Source organism: Ctenopharyngodon idella, chromosome 7 (genome assembly GCF_019924925.1).
Source record: "Ctenopharyngodon idella isolate HZGC_01 chromosome 7, HZGC01, whole genome shotgun sequence".
Classification (NCBI taxonomy): domain Eukaryota; kingdom Metazoa; phylum Chordata; class Actinopteri; order Cypriniformes; family Xenocyprididae; genus Ctenopharyngodon; species Ctenopharyngodon idella.
Genome location: NC_067226.1, coordinates 7,842,169 through 7,863,531, shown reverse-complemented (window position 1 = coordinate 7,863,531; position 21,363 = coordinate 7,842,169). Strand labels below are relative to the sequence as shown.

The window sequence follows — 21,363 nt, the reverse complement described above, 5'->3', positions numbered from 1 at the left end:
GTGCTATCCAGATGTCTTTGACAGAATCACCTAAATGTAAGTTGCCTCCCATAAGGGTCTGATACGGACACGTCTTATGGCCAGCAAGTTCTTTTCCATAGTACTCCATCTCAAATTGGTCCATGTGTTCCATCTCCTTCTCTCTGGAGAGGTGAGCTGAGCTGGACAGAAGCTTGATAGGGACAAAACCCAAATAAAACCAGTTTTCTGGGAAGCCATTTCACATTCCAGTGAGACCAGAGAGGCTTCCCACCTTCCAGTAAGAGTGTGTGTACAGACCTGTCTGTGGCTGCACCTATTTGCGTGTCTGTGTGTGTTGTGACACTAAGAGACAGAATGTGTGTGCGTGCGGCTCAGCGCTTTCCCAGTTCATCTCACTCAGTATACCCCCTCTGTTTATCGTTCAGCCCATCTCTCTCCCTCTGTTTCTCTCTCCATCCTTCCCCTTCATTCCTTTCCACTGATCTCAGAGCCTCATCCTGTCATTTGTCTGGTGTCCATTAGAAAAAGAAGATGTGATGGGAGACAGGCGTTTCTAACGCAGCAGATGGCCTTCTTCAAGGCTCCATCAGGAAGCTCACATTAAACAAACCCATTAACTGCCAAGGCAACCTGCCTGCGTCCCAACAACACCAATGACCATGAACGATCTCTAAATAATCACATGGCCATCTCTCTGAGCGTTCACAACCCTCCGTTTCTGGAGGACAGAGATGAACTTGAGCGTGTGAATGGAGTGAGTCGGAGGGAGTGTCCGGCTGTCCTCACGACTCTCTCAGCTGGTTTAGACCAAACACAGTGAATCAGACTGGCTTTGACTAGAAATCAACACTCTAATAAATTAGAGAGGGGCCTCTTCACTATCTCAGAACCCCACACTCTGTCCTGCCTTCTCTCACAGCGAAAGCCGTTAAATGGAGTGTGAGCATTTGCGATTGAAAACGACAATAAATAACTTGATAAATATTAATGAGACATGCTTTCACCACAGAACATTAGTTCAAATACATTCAAATAATTATGAATGTCATGAAAGTATGATTTATATATTTTAATTTTTATAAACTACTGATCTGCTGAACACTACATAATGTTGATAATGACTAATGACATTTTTTGGGCTCCCCCAAACAAAAGATTTTTCTAGATGACTAGTAGTCGTTAATTTAGGTAAGTCGACTAATCAGCATTTATGATATTAATTTTATTACCTAAATATATACTGGGGGGGGAGAATATTATATGTAACATTGCTAACATTATTCTACATTACAGAGAAATACTAAACTATTACTAAACTATTAGTTTAGTATTTCTCTGTAATGTAGAACAATGCTAGCAATGTTACATATACCAGAAATATTCTTAGCAATGCCTTTAAAATAAATAAATAAATTAAGTGCTCAAGCACATGCATAAAGCTTGCCGCAGCGCTCAGGCAAAAGTAATGATTATGAATGTGTCGGGAAAAAAAAAAAAAAAAAGAGACTGTGTGAACATTTTAATAATTTATTATAAACTACTGATTTCTGAGTCAGTGTCAGCTTTAAAGATGTAGTTGATGAACTTTCATACAGATTACATAATCAGAGAATATTTGTTTTTCGATTAGAATTGGTTTATTTAAAAGTAGACATTTCAATATAGACAGACATATTTCTCATGTCTGTGAGTCAAGTGTACGCTGAGTTCACAGAGAACAAGTCGGCAGAAACCGCACCCTGTATATTTTATTTTACAAAAGCACAAAGTTTTGTTGTTATTTTGAGAGTACACAAATTAAAGTAGACCCTTTACAGTTTCGAAAGGTGTATGACTCATATCTGTATTAGGGATGAGCATTTTTGGCAATTTTTCATTTCGATCATAGCTAGGTGTGACGTGTGCGGGGGGCGGGGCATGGCCGTCATGGAGATAATGAAAATATCTGAAGACTTATGAAAATGAATGTTAAAAATAAAAATATGACATGAAAACCTGTCTATAAAAACATGAACACGTGATTAGAACACTGTTAGATTATGATTATGATGCAGCAATGTCATTAAGAAGCATCTAAATGAATAGCTGCCTGAGGTGAAGAGTGACTTTATGCCAATAAACTGAAGCCCGTTCTATGACACATCCTATGATATTAATCAGATAACTTAGATACATAACATAGACGCAACATTACAACTTTTATCTGCATAAAAGGATGTAAATGCCAGTGAACTTTAAGTTACACGCTATAGCGAGAGAGAGAGAGAGAGAGAGAGAGAGAGAGAGAGAGAGAGAGCTCCCGCCGTTTGTGCTTTATTTTCATCATTAAGTGATTCCATTCCATAAATTGCCTGCGCGTTTTCGAAGCCATACGAATTATAAATTAGCATATGCCATTGAACAAATATGACGAAAAAAGCACTGCTGCATTATTATAACATCAGTATTTTTTTTAAACAAACATCTAGCCTAAAAGCAATCAAATAACTCAGATATCGGGCACTGTATTGAGCATGAAACTAAACACTGATATGCAGCGCATTCAGCATGTTAATAAATGTTGATATTAGAGATCGACCGATATGGGTTTTTCTATAACCGATGCTGATGCCGATGTTTAGAGGTCAGGGTCAGCCGATGGCCGATATCGGCCCTAAAAAATCGGCAGCACATATCTTGAAGTTTTCCCCTTCATTTGCATGCTAAAATGTCACACTAATAATAAGTGGATGCACAACATTTCTAAACTTAACATCATTTATTGAACACTGACTTGATTTACATAAAAAATTTTAGAGCATTTATCAAGCTGAATTTTTCAAGTTTGTTGGAACATAAATGTAAACTTAAATATACATTTAAATAAAAATCAATTCAAAACTTTGTCATGTTGCACAGCCTTGTATGCAAGGACAGTGCTAAACTCTTAGTGATTTCTGACATTCTTGACGGTCAACGTTAGACAGGTTTAATGAGGATAATAACTGTGCGACATATATATGTGTCATTGGTCGGAACACATCATTTTATTAGGCTGATGTCCATTTCGCATTACACAGTTGATGGAAACATACGCAGATGCGCATATTCTTGAGCTGAATTTTTATTAATGCAAAGTTGGATGAAAACCCGGCTATTGTCTGCATCAAACCATGCTTCCGAACAAATGTCATACACTTCTGCGCAGTGGCTTAGCACAAATCCGCGGGGGTTCAACCAAGAAGAGGAGCCAATGGATATCACACAAGAAACAACGTGCAAACTTTGCGGAAGTGTTATGCCGGTAAAAGCTTAACCTCGGTCAGTATTCAAAGTGAAAGTAAAAGTGACGGAGCTGCCTGACGCTGCATTAACGGAGCATTTTCTCTCAGAGACGAATTTCAACATAATATGCTGATAACGGTATATAACTGTCTTAATTTATTCCATTTTTTCTCTTGTTGCCCGTACATATAGTGAAACAAATGAGAAGAATAGTATTTTGTGTTAAACAGCTTGTTTTTTTTTGTTTTTTAAGTTGGTGCTTGAAGTAGCCTAAAGCTTCTCTTAATTTTCATTTATGACTGCAGTGTTAGGAAATATTATAGACTGTTAATAATTTTAATTATAGGTCTAATTCATTGTATAATAGACCTAAAAAATGTTTAAAACATTTTCAAAGAGGAGCTGATAGCCTAATCTTTTATTATCCTCACAGCACGTCAGTTATGCGGTGATGCGCTGTGAAATTATTGCGGGGCAAATTTATTATAATATTAATTTAATAATAAAAGTAGCTTACCTAATAGTAATAATAATAGACTAGAAGAATGTAACATGCTTACATTAATTGGAAATGCCAAATCCTCTTAATATTGCCAATATTTGTCGGAGTAACGTAGCCCTCAATCACGCTGCAGTGTTTGTGAGAGCTGCCGCCTTCTCCACCCCAAGCAGAGTGAAATTCTCCGACTCCGATACAGGAAAAATAAAACAGAACTTATAACTAATATGTTATGTATGGCTAATATGTTAGCAAGCAAGCTGCTGGTAGTTTTGGGACTACAGACCTTAAAGTTACCTACAAGTAAGCGAACCTTCAACCAGCTGTAGCATTATGCCAGTTCCCGACGGTTCTATGCTATCCGTTGTTTCTTTCACTAAGTGAAGCAACACTTCATAGTTTACTAGTAATATATAGTAAATATATGGCCATAGGACTTTGAAATATCAGAATTTAAGCCTTAGGCTACCTTTATCTCCCAGTACTGTTGTTGAATCTTCCAAAAGTTTCAAATCACATGCGGCAGCAGCACATTCCACCGCAGCAATAACACAGGGCTGCCCGCGGACGTGCCTGGCTTTAAATCGGCGCTACTAAACACGGATATCGGCCGATGCCGATATATTAAAAAAAGACAAATATCGGCCCGATATATCGGTCGACCTCTAGTTGATATCCAAACGCATCTTATATTAGATTAATCAGACGTAGGCTAGCTATTATAACTTTCATCTGCAAAAAGTTCGCGAATGCAGACGTGACCTTGACCGAAAGTGTAACTCCTATTGCGCTTTAAAACGAAAGCACAACAAATTCACATTCTGTTAGGCTACATTAGTGTCACTATTGTAATTTTTATTAATTCTAATATTTCAGCAATATTTTGGATTCAATCTGCACTTTCTGATCAACCAAAATGTTATTTTACAGTATGAAAATCACTGATGATCATAGGCGCCGATTTATGTTTCTGCCGGTGGGTGCCCTCTCTCCATGAGAAAAAGCACGTTGAGATTCGTGACAGGACAAAGTTTGAGCGCGTCCAGTGCAAGAGTCAAAGAAATCCGCGTCCGAGCAGAGAGATTCGTGCTAGTGAATTACATGAGCTCTCGCGTGCGTTACAAATGCGCTCTCGACACTAACGAAATAGAAACTGCCTCAAATGGACTATAAAAATGAAAAGAAAGCCGTGTCTGAAGGCTTCAATCGATTTTTATTGGTTGAAATGAAATGAGAATATCTTGTGTTTTTCCGTGGGTGCTCGGGGGCTCGGCGCCTATGTTGATGATTATTGCCAAATTAATTATGAATATAATTTAAAGGATATTTTCAGCACAAGATAAAAGCTTGGCGCTGCACAGCTTGCACTGAACTGTATTTTCATCTGTCTTGTCAAAGTGAAGCCAGACATTCTCTCTCACGGAAATGCAAGTGATCGCGCCGGCGTCTCCAGGTTACTCTGCACGAACACTTAAATATGTGCCAATAATTGCTAACATTACAGCAAGTGGCCATGTAAAGTGGCAAACGTTAGGCTACTACTTACATGTTTCAAGTGATAATCCATAGTTAGGTCGATGAAAGGATTTCCTGCCTGACATACTGTAATTAACATATAGACCAGCCGTGTTACGATCTTGTTACAAAATATTATGTAGCACAACTGTTTTCAACATTGATAATTTTGAAATATTAAAAAGATTTCAGGAAGATCATGTAACACTGAATGGCTTGTAAAAAAAAAAAATCAGCTTTGCTATCACAGGAAGAAATTACATTTTAAATTTTTTTTTTTTTTTTTTTTTTTTTTTTGATCAAATAAATGCAGCCTTGGTGAGAAAGAAAAAAAACACTGTACTGACCCCAAAACTTTGAACGGTAGTACTAGTTTATTTTTATAAGGTAATCAGTAAATCAACTGTGCCCAGAGTTTCTCACATGAATGCAGTCCGATTAAACCCTTGTCTTTGCGTGAAGGAAGATCTTTTCTGTGTGTAATTGATCATAGTTTTTTACAGTAATATGCTCCTCATTCCTAACTCATCTCTCCTTCGGTGGTTGTGTGCCATTACATTGTCACCTCAAATCTAATACAAAATAATGGTTGTTTTGTCACTGTAAATTGTTGTCACTGTGAATGTACTCAGGGTGCAACGGTTCAGATTACTCACGGTTCGGTTTGTATCACGGTTTTAGGCTCACGGTTTCGGTACAGTTCGGTATGTGCTATGTTCTGGTAAAAAATGACTACTGTCAAATTAAAATAAAGAAAATAAGAACAAATAATTAAACAGCACAAACAAATACAGTAAAGCAAAGATAAAAATAAATAAAAGCTTTTCAGGTTTTTCATGTATCCAGTTTTCAGGTATAGAATTTGAATAAAACAACACTGCATGTTTGATTAACATTAAAAGCACATTCAGACAGCAGGAATGCAAGGGCTGCTGTCTCTTTAAGACACAATGCACGGACCAGTACACTGATACTAAACACATGCATTCTTTCTCGAGTGTTTAAGTTCACTTAAGACATAACCGACTATGCTTGCTAGGATACTCCCCAAGACGGGCACGTTGACATAATTTTGTGTGAATTTGTCCGTTCAAGCACAAGACTTGAAAGAGACCTCAATATTTGCACGCCGTACACGCGCACGCTTCGGATAAGTGCACAAATCTTTCGCGCCTTGCACTCGAATGTTTAAATTAGAAAGAAACATACATTAGCCTAACTCTGTCTGTCTGTTTTATTTATTTTATACAAACCATATTATAGATGCGTATGTGCCGTCGGATATGAGATGAACCACGGTGCAAGTGCGTGCCGAACCGAGTGTGCAGAACGGTACGGTTCGATTTTTTTACCGAGAACCGTTTCACCCCTAGAACGTACCTCGTGTTTCAGTCCTCATGTTTCAGTCAAACTTTCAGTCCTGATATGACTCACTCTCTCTCTCTCTCACACACACACACACACACACACACACACACACAAAATATTGCAAACTCTTAAAAATAGCAATGCAAAATGAAGCATGACTGGCTTAAATATGACATGCCAACCAGACGAGGAGACAGCAGAGGTTTCTGAAATAAGGAAGAAAATGATGAACTGGTAATAACTGTTTATTTTACTGGCCTCTAGACATAATGTATCATCAGCTCAGTTTAAATAAATTCAACACATTCTGCTTTTCTGTCTCTCTCACACTCATAAACACACACAAACCGTTGGCAGGGCAGCGTGTGGACAGATGCGGGGGACCCAGGGGGGTCATCTTCAGGTCAGGAAGCGTGCGGCTGTGGAGTGATGACGGACCCTGCGACTTGAGGTCACCAGGGGTCGCACACACGGGCAGAGAGGAAATGCCAGCCAAGTGGCACTGTGTAGGACCACACACGTACAAACGTTCAGCTAGAAGGAGAGGTGCCATGTTAAACACTCCTTACTGGAAGAGCTGGACAGAGAAGACATCCGCACTTCTTCAGCTGCTGGACACTTCTCAAGGAGCCTAACCACGAGAGAACACAACACACGCAAACCCTGGATTAGAGCTCATCTCCGGTCGGACTCCTACTGGGGACTACTTGTCAGTCCACTAATCCGGTCCTCACAGTTCCTTCACAGCAGAACGGACATTTGGTGGATATTTTCTCCACATGGGACGAAGTCCACAGGACAAGGGCATGGCCAATAAGGCTTGATTCAAGGTCTGAAAGCTGCATGTATAAACACTTGCAATGCTTTAAGAAGTTCTGGCAGCCTAACAGTCTCTCTCTTTGTCCCACAACCATCATTTCTGAGTGAGAGAAAAGCTCTTACGTGTCTCTCTAATCATCATGAGCGTTCGTTTATGCTCATCAAAAATAGAAAAGTACAAAGAGGGAGAGAAAGTAAACAAGGAACCTAAAAGGGAAACATACAAAGTGACAAAGTGATTTTCATTAGGGATGGGAATCAAATTCTTCTTAACGGTTTTGGTTCCTGTAAGCTGTATGATTTTGATTCACTAAAAAGAACTTGTTCATGAGAGTAATTTATTCTATAATGAGACTACATTTTTCATGCTGTAGATTCAAGAGCGGTGTTGTGGTGCCAATGAACATGTAGTGCATGAAACATAGTATTTCAGTATGTTTGACAACCGTAAATAGTTCTGTATTACAAACCCGATTCCAAAAAAGTTGGGACACTGTACAAATTGTGAATAAAAAAGAAATGCAATGATATGGAAGTTTCAAATTTCAATATTTTATTCAGAATACAACATAGATGACATATCAAATGTTTAAACTGAGAAAAAAAATTATCATTTTAAGGGAAAAATAAGTTGATTTTAAATTTCATGGCATCAACACATCTCAAAAAAGTTGGGACAAGGCCATGTTTACCACTGTGTGGCATCCCCTCTTCTTTTTATAACAGTCTGCAAACGTCTGGGGACTGAGGAGACAAGTTGCTCAAGTTTAGGAATAGGAATGTTGTCCCATTCTTGTCTAATACAGGCTTCTAGTTGTTCAACTGTCTTAGGTCTTCTTTGTAGCATCTTCCTCTTTATGATGCGCCAAATGTTTTCTAGGGGTGAAAGATCTGGACTGCAGGCTGGCCATTTCAGTACCCGGATCCTTCTTCTACGCAGCCATGATGTTTTAATTGATGCAGTATGTGGTCTGGCCTTGTCATGTTGGAAAATGCAAGGTCTTCCCTGAAAGAGACGACGTCTGGATGGGAGAATATGTTGTTCTAGAACTTGGATATACCTTTCAGCATTGATGGTGCCTTTCCAGATGTGTAAGCTGCCCATGCCACACGCACTCATGCAACCCCATACCATCAGAGATGCAGGCTTCTGAACTGAGCGCTGATAACAACTTGGGTTGTCCTTGTCCTCTTTAGTCCGGATGACATGGCGTCCCAGTTTTCCAAAAAGAACTTCAAATTTTGATTCGTCTGACCACAGAACAGTTTTCCACTTTGCCACAGTCCATTTTAAATGAGCCTTGGCCCAGAGAAAACGCCTGCGCTTCTGGATCATGTTTAGATATGGCTTCTTTTTTGACCTATAGAGTTTTAGCCGGCAACGGCGAATGGCACGGTGGATTGTGTTCACCGACAATGTTTTCTGGAAGTATTCCTGAGCCCATGTTGTGATTTCCATTACAGTAGCATTCCTGTATGTGATGCAGTGCCGTCTAAGGGCCCGAAGATCACGGGCATCCAGTATGGTTTTCCGGCTTTGACCCTTACGCACAGAGATTGTTCCAGATTCTCTGAATCTTTGGATGATATTATGCACTGTAGATGATGATAACTTCAAACTCTTTGCAATTTTTCTTTGAGAAACTAATTTCTGATATTGCTCCACTATTTTTCGCCACAGCATTGGGGGAATTGGTGATCCTCTGCCCATTTTGACTTCTGAGAGACACTGCCACTCTGAGAGGCTCTTTTTATACCCAATCATGTTGCCAATTGACCTAATAAGTTGCAAATTGGTCCTCCAGCTGTTCCTTATATGTACATTTAACTTTTCCGGCCTCTTATTGCTACCTGTCCCAACTTTTTTGGAATGTGTAGCTTTCATGAAATCCAAAATGAGCCAATATTTGGCATGACATTTCAAAATGTCTCACTTTCAACATTTGATATGTTATCTATATTCTATTGTGAATAAAATATAAGTTTATGAGATTTGTAAATTATTGCATTCCTTTTTTATTCACAATTTGTACAGTGTCCCAACTTTTTTGAAATCGGGTTTGTATTGAAAGGGGCTATATGTAAAAATTTTCATGTAGTAATTGCTTTTTAATTGCCAATGTATGAACAGCTTGTACCGAAACGTAAAAAAAAAAAAAAAAATAGACCTTCCCTGACTTCCTAGGTCATCCATAAAAGGCTGTAGACTCTGGTCGTTTTTGCCGGGAAAATCAAAAGGATGTGATGTTTATGCGCACTCCTGAGAGCCTCTCTTCCGTTCTATGACACTTGAAATGAATGCTTATACAATGCATTGCCAAAAGAGCTATTGTGTACTGTAATGTCAATGTGTCATGCAAAGAAAAGGGATTAATTCAGACTATAGTCTCACACTGTCAGATATAGTCTATAGTAGGGTTGGGTACCAAACTCGGTACTTTTAAGGGCACCGACCGATTTACGTCGGTACTACCGAGTACCGATTGACATTAAATCGATCTGTGCCAAATTTTGGTACCTGAGAACGCATCTGGGCACAAGAGGTACGTTAGAGAAAGAGAGAGAGAGACCATGTGACATCACCCCTGCAACTTGTTCAAACACAACACACAGGGCAAATACAAAAAATAGTTCCAAACAAAGTCCACAGAATTGTTTTGCGTCTCTAAACACTTCCTGAATGAATCAGCCGTTTGAATGAATCGGTTGAATCTCAATGACTCGCTCATTAACAGGGACCTGCTGCCACCTACTGGCAGGTTTAATTTCATATTTAAAGGTTGTTTTTTTTTTCCATTTTATAAATAAATTTCAAATAACTATTTAACGTTTTATATTTTCAACATTTCAAAACATTATTTATGCATCTGTAACTGCTCTTGACTGATTAATAAAGTTTAATCTATAGTTATATAGTTATACATTAGATTACAATTTCTGTACCTGAAAATCTCCTGTTTAAGCCTACATAAAAACCTAAAAAGCACCGTTTATTTCATTTATGTTTATTCTGTTGTATTTATTTGTTTATAATTTGATTATTTGTTCCTATTTTATTACTTACTGTTTTCTTGTCTAACAATATTTAAAATGTGAGTTAATCTAGTAGCTTTTGGAGTCATAACCTTATTTATTAGGGTTACATGTATCAAAAACAATGAAAACAATAACTAAGCTTAATTTATAGGCCCATTTTCTTTTCTTTTACTTTATTTTTTTTTTTTAATTGTGGGGCCAGTGAAAATTTTGGCAGGGCAAGTAAAAATTTGAACCACTGGCCCAATCAGGCCAGTAGAAAAAAATCCCTAGCGTTGAGCCCTGTAGATGCAGACTGAGACAACGCAATTTGCAATATGTCGATGAAAACTTGAAATGCGCTTACTCCAGTCCGTATATGATCTATGATCCATGTTGCGAGTGTTGTTAATCTCATCGTGGCATTCTGCGCAGAAACCGCTCTCATGCACGCTCCACATATTGTTACATACTAAATGTTGTCACAGTCATATTTTCCATATGTGTTGTTAGTCAAACTCCAGCTCTGACATCATGGGGAAAATGAAACAACACTTTTGTGCTACTGTGCTGAGGAAACATACACTCATGGCACATGTGTCCAAACACAACGCTGAACAGCAGGGGTGAAGAACAGCACGAGAAACGATCTTTCGTGACAATTGAATTCTCCGCTGTAATGTGATCTCATGCATACTACAGCGCACACATAACAGTTTATTGTCATCTAGTGTGTAAAATTTCTAAATAAATTTTAAAAAATGTTGAAATTGTGAGGCTTGGGCTTATTTTTTTCACTGAAATAAATGTTTTTTTTATTACACGTAGAGCAAAGTACCGAAAAAAGGTACCGTTGGGTACCAGCACCGAATTTCAGGTACCGATACTGGTTAAAATGTGAACGGTACCCAACCCTAGTCTATAGTCTCAAATATACTTTATAATCAAACTATCATAGTGTAATTTTAATTACTTTATCTGTGGACATGATGCTGGTAAATTGCAGAGCTTGTGCAAACATACTTTCTTAACTGCTGCTTTCTCACTGCTGTCATTTTTTTTATTTTGTTACTTACTGAGAGGAAAGGATGAAACACTTATTTATATATTCATCTAAACATCACTCTAACTTAATTTAACCCTTAGCAAAGAACTTCGCTGTGAGTATGGAATATCGGGGCATTACGTTACGCATGTAGAGTGCGAGCACAAGCAGTTAGTTGCTGGCTACAGCTCACTTAACAGCCACTGGTGTCGCTAATAATACAAGTTTCTGAATTCTCCATATTGCCCCTTAAAAAAATAAAGTTCTGTATAAAAAACAAAACAAAAAAAAAAATAGATTTTTTTTTTTCAACTTCAATGTTTGGGACTCAAAGTTGTTCTTGAAAAAATGCGGTCACAGACATTCATGAGGCTTCACCTTTAACGGCTGAGAGAGTCTTTGCCAGAACGCTGAACACAGAGGGCCCTCTTCTCCTCCAGAGCTCTTCTCATGACCTGTGTCTGTGTGTGTGTGCGCGCGCACGCAGGTATGACTGAAGGCTGCCTGTGCTCATGTACATAAAACAACCTTTATCCTGAACCATCCCAATTCACCTCATAACATCAGTTAGAGCTGTAAATCATTTGTTCAGCACTGAGGCGTACAAACCATCTTCAGGTGAAACGTTGAAACTCAAAGGTTCAGCTAATCCACAGTTTTCACCCTAGTAATTTTATCTGACAGACTCAAGAAAAGTGTGTGCCCCTCTCTGGTGGCCTGTTCAAAAAATCTAAATCAAAAGAATAGCAATGACAAACTTCCATCCTCTAATTCACTCTCAAACACCATTAAAAGTGCATTACCCAACCAGTCATTTTCTGCCACGTACCCCCTGACTGCACAGAAACGGTATTGTCTTCAGACGTGAATGTGAAAAAAAGATCACTAATCGCTCTATACATTCAGTCAGGGAAAGGTGTGGAAAAACGGTGCTGCCGGTTCCATTTGACTGAGCTTGTAGACGTGCAACCCTTCCCACAGCCTTTAAGATGGAAAAGAACATGGCGTCTCTGTTTTGTTAATGGGACACAAAGGCACATTCCAGCTCCTCAATGCTGAAGGGCTTTACTGAGGCTGAGACAAGAGTGGGCTAATGGCGTGTGGACAGACGGTTAAGGGGGGATATCCCCACTGCACTAAGCCAACGCGCACACACACATATATACACAAGGGAAATTCTTTCAGCCAGTGAGGGGACACCAAAAAAAAAAAAAAAAAAAGAGGCAAGGTAGATTGAAAAGTAGCATGGGTCAAAAATAAAGGAGTCACGCACTTGACTATGAAGGACGTCCAATTGAATTGTAACAAAAAAAAGACATTTGTTAAACTTACTAGATAAGAACAAGTAAGGAAGAAGTGATTAAAAAAAAAAAAAATGCCACGTGAACAGCAAGGCTGTCTTCATGCCGATAAAGTGAATAACAAAAGTAAAACAATTAACAAAAAACTATGCAAGACATTTGAAATTATAACAAGAAAAAAAATCTAAAATACTTATATGAGTTAAGCATATCCCCCCCACAAAGCCCCCAGCAAAAAAAGTACTTATCAATACAACAAAACAGACAAATGTTTTACTAGGTGCTTGTTAAAACACTATCAAGGCCAAAGCGCACTGTAATATGCTATGAACCACTTGGCATTGGGAGTTAAGTATATAGTTACATCCGTCTATACAGCTCAGTCAAGGTCAAAGTTTCCCTGATGTGGAGCGATACTACAGTGTATATTTGTTTCTTAAGCCTGTGCTAAGTCTCTCACTCACCCTGCTCCGATACTCCGCCTAAACAGAGTATGATTAACCTGGAGTATTGCGCAACAACCTGTTGAAGTAAGCAAACTATATTAACCCCACAAGACTGAGGGCTGCTATCTAGACTAGGGAATAATGATCAACCAGACTGTGCCCACTCTCTCTCACACTTTTACACTTGTTTCCCTCCCTTTTTTTTTTTTTCGGACCCTCCAAATCCTGACATACTCCAACATATTTTTCTTTGTCACTTTACCAGTTTACCAACTTCAACTCCCTCCCTCTATTGTCCTTTCTCTAACTAATTCTCCAGTTCTGTTCTTCTCTGCGGGGAGAGACAGTGTGGCGACAGCTGAAGGCAACCCAGAGTACGGGCAGAGAGAACTGCCCTACTATTATCAATTACATAAATAAATACCAGAAATGCAGTAAAGCGTGCAGCAGGCCGACACAGCCGGATGCAGCAATGCGGCTGGAGCGGTGGCAGCGCATTTCACAGCTTATGACTATTACCACACAGACTGACTGACAGATGTCCCATCATCTGCTCATCATCACTTGCAGATTGATTTTGATCCCATCAAAAACTGGACCATGCTAAAAAAAAAATGTTTAAATATTGACACTTTTCACACTAACATACTGTCACACATTATTCTTACAATCTTTAAAATCATAATGAAGTGGAAGTAGCAACAGATATTTTCTTCTGTATTGTGACTTACATCCAAATGAAACGGATTGTTGAAAAAGAAAAAAAAAATAGAACAGAGACTAGGATCTATCCAATGGTTGCTAAATGGATGTTGAAATGTGGTCGCTGCACTCAAAAATAAAGGTGAGCTTCCACATGTTTGTGGAAGGATGGTGTTTAAGTGGACTAAATATTTGGAGAAGTCTGGCATTCGTCAGTTTTTTAAAGATAATTATTCATTTTAATATAATTTTGAAAGTGAAACATGTACATGGATGAATTGTTCGCAATAATCTATAACTTGCACTTATAGATAGGGAGAATATTCATTCCAGTCTGAATTTAAAAAAAAATTAAAAAAATAAAAATTAGTCATTTCAATTGCAAAAAGTGTCTCAATTTAGCCTACCTGAATTCCCCCTAGTTCAACAATACAATTTGAATGGCTGGTGAATTGGTTCATATTGGTCAAGAAACATCGAAACATGCTGTTGTTTATAATAAGACTGCCTAACAAGATGTTTCACAGGTTAAAAAAAACAAAAACTTCCAATCAGGGGAGTTAGCATCCTGCTGATGCCTACACATGCAGCCCCCCCATCTGCATATAATTCACTGATATCTAAGATGGCCACTGCCGCAGCTAGCGTTAACTCTATGGCTTTATTTCTGGCTTTATCGCTTCTCCAGACTGGACTTAGCTTGGCGTTGGGTTACACGCTGCAGCTTGGCAGAGATATTTCGAGAGCCCGGTCAAGCTGTTTTCAAAATGTATGGGCTTCAAGAGAGCTGCAGAATAAACATTCGCCTCCAGACGTGCTTCTAAACAATTTGACAGAAATGTAACAGACTTAATTACAAACAGAGTGAAAGCACAATAAATGCTGGTGAAGTCTAATGAGGTGAGGGACATGATTTGCACGTGCCACAGACAGTGGGCTCTGGCTCAGCCCAGCAATAAACCAGTATTTTTGTATTAACAGACAGAAAAACAGAAAAAGTTCTCAAGGTCAACCGGTGAAACATCAAACTATGCACGCCGCGGTTGATGCATATTCTCCGTCGATACAGACCAAAGGAATCAGCATCTAGAATTAAGCCCGTTCACACCAAGGACAATAACTATAATGATAACTATAAAGTTTTAATAATCATTTTAATTCTATGAGAATACAGCCACACCACAGCTAAACACATTCGAATGATATTCCTGGAATCACTTTCAGAACAATTTTTTTCCAGCTGATGAACAATAAATTCATTGAGAGCCAATCAGAATCCAAAAGCCTTTAAAGAGCTTGAGCATTCAAAGCGACATAATAAAGACAGCATAAATGAAGCTATAATAAAAACAATGCTATCATGCGTTGGTGTGGACACTAATATAGTTGTTATAGTTCTCTCTATAGTTATAGTTCTTGGTGTGAACGGGCCTTTAGTCAGCAATGGTAAATGTTACTGTTTGACAGTATAGCTACTTATACTTTAATTGCTTGTGTCTTTTAATGTGGGAGGGCTCCTAGATTATCAGTGACTCAACTTACAGTTCAAATATGAATAAAATGTAACTCTTAAAAAAAAAATCAGAAAGATATAATACCACTGTCTGTTATGCCCTGCAATAAAATCAGCAGTACTAAGAAAGACATTTGTGGAAAGTCCTATTCATAGAAAAGCACCCCAACTCACCTCAATGTATAAATAACTGGCTCAAAATCTACCTTTTTATGCTGCATGGGTTTAAAAGCAGGCTGGTAAGGTTTTAAAAGCTGGCTGCATTCAATAATGGATGAGCAGCCCTCTCTATATTACCCGCATGGGTCATATGGCATTTAGTTTGCTACACTCACACATAGTACCCAAAAGTGGCCCAAGATGGACTTTGAGCTACAAAGCTAAAAATCTCTCCAATGAATTTCAATCTGAAAACAACTGCCAGACTTACATTTACGTTAGGCAAAAGAAATTTAGCTAAATGTAATAATAATAATAATACTTACTGCCAGGCTTGTCCATCAGAACTAATTAATTTGGATTTTTCACCCTTAGAATATTTGGTACTGCTTACTACTATGCTGTGAATAAAAGTGAGTGTGTACAGGTGTGTTTCTGAGTCACAGGATAGGTTATCATGGTTTGATACTACATGATCAATGATCTTACTCACTTGACGTCTGAAAACAATTTTAGACTTGTTTTAGACACGTTACGGTTAATTTACGTAACTGCATGAAATACAATAACGTGTAATATGGACTTTTTAGATAGGGGGGCCAAGCACGTCTAGCGCTATACATACAGTATACACTTGTTCCCAGCATGCACTTGATTGTTAAACGTTATTGTAGTGACTTACAGGTAATATGTGAAAGCGCTGAGGCCGGTGGGAACGGTGGTCAGTCCTCGTCCAGAGCAGTCCGCTCCTCCGTCCTCATCGCAGCGGCACAGCGGAGAGCATGTGGCCGGAGTGGACTGTCCCTCTCCTGCAGTAGCTGACTGCCCCCCTATCCACAAGCCCAGCACAAGCATTCGAACTGCCAGCAATGCCATTATTCTCTTCCTTTTGAACCAAAAGACCCTCGAAGGCAAATGCGTTGTTTGTTTCGCCAGCAAACGGAGGTAGTGATAGTTCCTTCAACCTAAGAACAAGTACAATATCAAGCTCTCGGAAGTCTTTAGGTTGAATTCGCTTGGTTTAATCAGATTTAGACATTATGTGGGCGAGTTAACGGACTAAAATTAAGCTACAACATGTCTTATTGTTTGTGAGAGCCCAAAAGAAATGTTATGCTACCTGCTTTTCTTTTAGCCATGATCGGTGTAAATAAGTAATCTTACCTAATGCCCGCGAACGATAAGCAGATCGGGCCAGTCAACGGTCATTCTGCGCGGAGTCTCGAGCCTCACGCCTCCAAAAACACACAAAAAAAACACCTTTAGTTTAGATTCCCGGGTCTAAACAAACGGGTCTCCAGATTGGCGTGATTCGCTAAGCGTCCGCTTCCAGGAAAACACTCACAAAACCGCGACGAAACACAGCGGTTACAACAGCATTTTCACTCACTCACTCACTCACACACAACACACTCTCTCTCTCTCTCTCTGATTTGTTTCCTGTAGAAAACACGGTCAGCTCTCAGTAGAGCCTCACGTTCGTTCGCTCTCTCGCGCTCTCGCTCTCTCTCTCTTTTCTCTTTCTCTTTCTCTCTCTCTCGCTCTCTTTCTCTCTGCAGGACAGCCAGTTAGGTGCTGAATATGTTAATACAAACCTACATATTAATGATTTCTCGACGTCAGTTGTATAGTATGAAGCCGAAGGCAGCCAACTTATGAATATTCAAAAGCTTTATTTACATTAACAATAAACAGGTTTAATAATATTACTAATAACAATAATAATAATTTTTAAAATATGAAAATAAAACGTAAAACTACAAAAATGTGGACTGGAAATAATTAGTCTTGCAGTTGTCCTCTGTAAATCAATAAAGCAACTCTTATCATTTTCTAGATAACACCTTAACAATTAAAAGCCTTTTATTTACCTATAAAATACTTTCCAAATTCATTAATCAGGAAAAGAGAAACCACTGAGACACAGTTTTAAAAAAAGAGTATTCCTCTACTCGAGCATATACACAGTTCATCTGAGAACAAAGTACATTTGCATTTATGCATTTGGCAGATGATTTTATCCAAAGCTAGTTACATTGCAATCAATATACACATTTCATCAGTTCTTGCTTTGCCTGGGAATTGAACCCATGACCATGGCGTTTGCTAGTGCCCTGTTCTACTGCTTGAGCTACAGAAAGAGAAGATGCACTCTACTGAGAGCTCTGCATAAAACTGGCCTCTACAGAATGTGTTTCTAAAAAAGCCATTTCTCAAAAAGAACCATACATAGACAACATAGACAGGCAGCCAGAATTCTGCCAGAAGTCTTTTGTGTAAGACACAGGGAATAGATGTGGAATCTCTAATTTAGTGAAACGAGAATACTTTTGCAAAGTATTGTATATTTAAAGCATTATTTGCAGATATTTACAGTAATATTTCTCCTTTTGGACTCTCCAAAGTTTAGACTTAATTCATATTTGAAAAGGCCAAGAGAATACAATATACACTCTAGCCATTCTTGCTGCATATTAGCACAAACTGTCTGTGATAACATAAGAGAAAGACTGTCATAGTCTGCCAATGCTCCTGTTTTTCTCAGCTTTATAAGCCATAATAAAGTTTTCATAAATGTCTGCACAGCTACTCACATTGCTGCACCACCCATGGGATTACATGGCACTGACTCATAAACTAAGAGGGTAAAAGGAGAGAGACAGAGAAAAAAATTGTTTAATGTTTTGGCCGGAGTGCGTGTGCTTTGTAAGTTCTTCCATGTTACCTCCTCGATACAAGCTCACTGACGTCAGGTTTATCTGAAATCACTAAAGCTTGCTTTTATAGGGAGATATTTGTCCAGACTGTAGCTCTTTATCTTATCTGCCAAATGCTGCGCCTCGCACCATTATCATTCTATTGCATTTGACTATGTTATTTTGCAGTGTTTTATCACAATTTCTGTTATGCCCAGATGCCTACAGGGACAAATTTTTCCATGGAGTTTCATTTAACCTTGCAATGACCAAAAGTAAATAGAAAATGGTCTCAAGTGAAGTGGCACTCCTCTCGGGATTAAATTAAATCTTCCCATACTGTTAACATTGTCAAACTAATGACGGTGCCCTGGTAAATGAATGTTTTGTTTTTAGTATATTGTTTTGATGTCCATCTTGATTTAGTCACTAATAGAGGTACGTCTGCTTTGGGTATGTGAATAATTATAAGGTCTGTTGAATTCATATGCTCTGTATGTCAGCAGCCTCCCTCAAGTTTGCATGTTTAGGAAACAGAAGAGAACTGGAGCTCCTCCAGCTCCTGTGTTAATAATCTGTCATCACTTTCTTTAATTGATTGTGTGGGTATGGAAATATGACATACATAGAGTAATTGATGACCTAGCGGTTACACAAGATCAATTCATAGAGGCAGTAATATTGTCATTTTGACGCAACGGTTCAATCTGATTGTCGATATGTGCAGCAGCAGCGGCCTCAGTTCCCAAGGGCAGGAAGAGCCCACAAGGCAAAGAGTTTTCATGCAAATGCAATTTGCATTAGAAACAGTGGCAAGTGACCAGTGAAAAGGCACTTGTGCAACTTGTTGTGATAGATGGCCCAAAGAGGAAATGACATGGGTGAGAGCACATTTGAATGGCACATATCAAGATCCCACGGCAAATAGACAGTGACTATCAAAACAGGGTTATCAAAGCTGTGAAATGGGGAGAGGGAGATATAGACACAAAATACAATAAGTTCAGCTATTGTTATATCTACATTAATTGATCAGACCTTATTTATAAAGAAGAACACAGATAATGTGGGGGGGGGAGAGAAAGACAGAATCTGATATAATGACAGACAGAGGTAGGTGAGAATAAAACATCCCTTGTTCAAAGTTATATGTGACCCTGGACCACAAAACCAGTCATAAGGGTCAATTTCTTTTTAAATTGAGATTTATACATTCTCTGAAAGCTGAATAAATAAGCTTTTCATTGATGTATGGTTTGTTAGAATACAATATTTGGTCGAGATAAAACTATTTGAAAATCTGGAATCTGAGGGTGAAAAAAAATCAAAACATTAAGAAAATCGCCTTTAAAGTTGTCCAAATGAAGTCCTTAGCAATGCATATCCACTCACAAAAATACATTTTTGATATATTTACGGTAGGACATTTACAAAATATCTTCATGGAACATGATCTTTACTTAATATCCTAATGATTTTTGGCATAAAAGAAAAATCAATAATTTTGACCCATATAATGTAATGTTGGCTATTGCTACAAATGTGCAACTTATGACTGGTTTTGTGGTCCAGGGTCACATATGAGAAAATTTGAGATAAATGTAATGATAGTTTTTGACCTTTATTTTTGTCAAACTTTTCAGAGCTTGAAGATTTTCTTTTTAAATGATTAAAAAATACATTAAAGTTGGCATGAAACTAAAGTTGTGATAGTCTTTTCTTCCCTACTGTGGTATATATCTGAGTGAAACGGCTTCTCGAACAAGAAAAAATGTAAGGCGGGACCTCATTTGGTCCATGGGGAATTGATTGGATGGTTGGATTGTTGTGGTTTGCTATTGCTGTGATCTCGTGTGAATGACAGGTTGTCCCGCCCTCGCCCAACGTCATCAGAGAAGAGATGTCATTTCAAGAGGGAAGGGAAGTTATTTTGATTAAAGATTATGAAGGTATATGAATAAAAAACAAAACAAAACAAAACAAACAACAACAAAAAAACAGTAATGATGTGCACATAAAACATTTATAATAAATACTGCAAAAACTTCCAAAAAAACAAACAAACAAGAATTGTCCATTTTGATTCATGGTGACTTTAAAACAAATTTTGTGTTGTGGGAAGAAACCCTACAGATACTGTAGTTCTCTGGTGTTGAAAGATGGTAACACCAATAATTACCAAAGATCGGGCTATAAAAAAATCACAGTTTTGCCAAAAAGAGTAAGACCATACCGCACACAATCCTAAGGAAGTATGTGGAATTGTAACCACATACTTTTATAATTATATACCCACATACTTTTATGATTATATAATCAACATTTATATTTAAGTTAATTTAGCAGACACTTATATCCAATGAAAATTACAAATGAGGAAAATAACATACATTCACAACACATCCACAAAGCAGTAGCCTATCACAATACTACATTTTAGGAGCAAACCAGAGAACAAAAACTAGAGCATAAGTGTTCGTGTGTAAAAATCGAGAAAAAAAGAGAAAAATAATAAGATAGCTCTGAACATACAATTTCATGACTTGTTGAAAACAAAAGTAATCAAATCTTCATCAAAGATTTGACTATCATTTTAAATGTAATGTTTATAAAATGTGGAATCGCCCTGACATTGTAGAAAGGACCATATTCATAATACAGGCTGGCTAAAAGTAAGGATAGGATTTCTATGACCATACTCTCTCAAAGAGAAAACACGAGCTCAGGTTATAAAGTGATCATTTACTGCCATCTGTTGGCTAAATTAGAAACCACATGTTGTGACTACACACGTTTCATACGACATTCAAGTGCAGCAGAAGTGGAAACACTGACACTCAGTGGTATCCGTAAGACAGGACTTTTTAAACTTTTTAACGTCAAAGACCCTAAAAATATCAATCCACCCTTAAGTTGCGAGGGCCCACTTACTGAACTAAAAAGTCAGTATTCTTAAACAATTGGGACTAAATTGTACTAAAGCCAAAAGAAGAGATTAACTGGAAAAAAAATATTATCTGGAATAATACTTACTTTGTA

At 38.2% G+C, this 21,363-nt stretch overlaps 1 protein-coding gene across 1 annotated transcript in view; it reads right to left on the bottom strand.

The window, feature by feature from the left end:
- Positions 1 to 17,136, bottom strand: part of lgr4 (leucine-rich repeat containing G protein-coupled receptor 4) — a 59,573-nt gene extending 42,437 nt beyond the window's left edge. The window contains exons 1-2 of the mRNA XM_051898924.1: positions 16,793 to 17,136; positions 16,311 to 16,593 (exon numbers count right to left, since the gene is read on the bottom strand). Of these exons, the coding sequence (XP_051754884.1) occupies positions 16,311 to 16,504 (194 nt within the window). The 5' untranslated portion in view covers positions 16,505 to 16,593; positions 16,793 to 17,136. The remainder of the gene's footprint in view (positions 1 to 16,310; positions 16,594 to 16,792) is intronic.
- Positions 17,137 to 21,363: the final 4,227 nt, after the last annotated feature.